At 45.0% G+C, this 2387-nt stretch overlaps 1 protein-coding gene across 4 annotated transcripts in view; it reads left to right on the plus strand.

Annotated features, from left to right (window-relative positions):
• The window catches only part of LOC114031190 (zinc finger protein 345-like), a 29171-nt gene that overhangs the window by 829 nt on the left and 25955 nt on the right, over nucleotides 1–2387 (plus strand). Inside the window, exons 2-3 of one of the 4 annotated variants that reach the window (XM_027846208.1) lie at nucleotides 126–245; nucleotides 503–582. In XM_027846208.1, the coding sequence (XP_027702009.1) occupies nucleotides 146–245; nucleotides 503–582 (180 nt within the window). In that variant the 5' untranslated portion in view covers nucleotides 126–145. The remainder of the gene's footprint in view (nucleotides 1–125; nucleotides 246–502; nucleotides 583–2387) is intronic. The other 3 variants (XM_027846209.1, XM_027846212.1, XM_027846210.1) reach the window with 3 other exon arrangements.

Consider the following 2387-nt stretch of genomic DNA (forward strand, 5'->3'; position numbering starts at 1 on the left):
CAGAGGCGAGAGGGAGTGAGCGCACTGCTGGTCCTTTCACCTTCCCCTCTCAGTGCCCCCCCCCACCAGGGTGCTACTCTGTAAACAGTCTATGAGCCAGCAGAAACACTCTTTATCTGTTCCAGGAGTTCCACACCATGCCTTCATGCACTTGCCCCAGTCATCTGCGATGTCCCCCATGCCCGGAACCCACACCCGCATCTCGGCTTTTCAAGATCTTTTTCTCCTTTCAAGGCCCAGCTCAGGTGCTGCCTTCGCTGCAATAGCCCCCCTGTTTTTGTACCATATCTCACAATCCTTTCCTCCATGCGTTCCATGTCCTAGCCAAGCTTACGAGCTTACTTGCATATTATAGGCAGTGGTTGATTTATTCTTCAGATGGGATGCATTCTGGGAAGAGCTCCTTAGCCCCTTCTCTATCACCCCCTCAGTAGAGAGGGGGCCCTTGGGTCTGGGATCCTGGGGCAGGGCAGTGTCTTTCTCACGGCTCCTCTTTCTTCAGCAGCTCTGCCTTCTGACAACCTGATCCTTAATGAAAAGGAAAGCATGGCCCCTGTGCTCCTGACTGCCAGGCACCCCCAGGTGAGTGGCAGTGTGCCCTTCCAGAAATGCCAAATCACTGCTTCATACATTGTCTCCCTATTTCCATTTTCTTTAAGATGATTTTTATTGTTTCTGTGATTTTTGTCTTTGGCCCTCTCTATTTGGAGTGTATCTTTTATCCATATTTCTTTCATTAGTTACAATTTTTGTTGTGTTTTGGTCTCTAAAAGTTCACGTTTAAGATTTGTTTGAGTTGTTTCCTAACAAGTGAACAGTTTGTGTATGAGTACCGTGACAGCCGGAGAAGTTGGTGTGCTGGCAAAAAGTCCCTTGCGGAAGTCCCCTTGAGTCTATTAAATCTTTTTTTCCCCAATATTTTATTTAAACGCACAATCACCTCCTTTAACTCTCTTGTGCATTTGTCAAGTCTGACAGAGAGCTTCAGATTACCTACAGTTAGTGTCTTCTTATCTTTCTTTCACCTCCGTTATATTTTCCTTAAAGACCTTAGCTGACATAGTAAGTCAGTGCATTACAGCGATTCTCTAAAGCCAGCCTGACCATGGATGGCACTTCCCCAGTCAGTAGACTCAAGGAGCTCCCTCTTCAGAAAGCTTTTCCCATTTGGGCCCCTTCCTACCTTTCCTGTCTTCTTCCCCTTTGGCCCTGCCCACCAGCCTGTGGTCCCACCGGCCTGTGTCCTGTCATATTGGCCTGCTGGAGTTCTTCCTCACACACAGTGACCCACCCCCAATCTCTTTGACTTTTCACTCGCTGGTCTTCATCCTCAGAATATTCTCCCGTGTTCCTCAAACTGTTGGAATTCCTGGCTTCCTTCCAAAATTAGCTGAAGCGCCACCTGTTACCAGAGGCCTCAGCTGGCTCTTCCTCCCTGCCCCCTCCTGATCCACGGTTGTCCTTGATCTGGTTCGTATGCACCTTGTGTGTACATTTATGTCTGTGTGCTGCCTTCTCCGTTGGAGGGAAGGGTGGTTTAGATTTCTGTCTTCGTACCCCCCTGCTCAGCAAACTCCCTGACGTGCAGTAAATGCTCTATCAATGATTGATCCAGTTTTACTTGACCCTTCAGTGGCAGCTCCGTCACTCGTCTTACCTGAAATCAGGGTTGCACCTGCTGCTGGTTTGGATCGGGCTGATTCAGAACAGGATTAATTCCAGCCCTTCCTTCACTTGAATTTGTATGAAACCCCCCGTGCTTTATTTGGGTTTCTCTTAAGCAACAAATTGTTGGACTTTTGTTTTCTAATTCATTTTCTAATTCAGTCTTCATATTGGTAAGTTTAGCCCCTTAGCATTCAAGATGATAATTGTTAACATTAGGTTTTGTTCCTTGAGATCTTATTGTTAATTTTTTTCTTCTCTCGGTAAAAGATACTCTATTTTGCTTGTTTTTTCTTCTCTGTTTTTGCCTTGTTACATAGTTATTTGCTTATAGAAATCTTATTTGCTCCAATCTGTAATAATTTTCCCAGTGATTTCTTTGGTTGCTAGTTTCTTGTTTTGGCTTATTTTTCTACAGCTTTAGTGAGATTAACATTCTTTCCCTGTAGCATTTAAATCTAAGGCTTTTTGCCTTTTCCAGCAAGAAACGTTTTTGAAAGCCCAGCGGTAAAACTGTTGTCATTGACTCGTCTTTTGTATGGGTATCATCGCATGAGCCTGACTGTTTCTGCCTGTTGGTGATCACAACAGTTTGATCCAGTTTGGCTCCTTGGGCCTCCCTGCACAGGTTACTCATATCAAAGGGTTTTTTTGAAACTATTTTTTATTCACTTTCTCTTCCTTCCACTTCCTCCCTCCATTGAGAAAGCAAGAAAAACAAA

Source organism: Vombatus ursinus, unplaced genomic scaffold (assembly GCF_900497805.2).
Source record: "Vombatus ursinus unplaced genomic scaffold, bare-nosed wombat genome assembly UNPS02015098.1, whole genome shotgun sequence".
NCBI lineage: Eukaryota > Metazoa > Chordata > Mammalia > Diprotodontia > Vombatidae > Vombatus > Vombatus ursinus.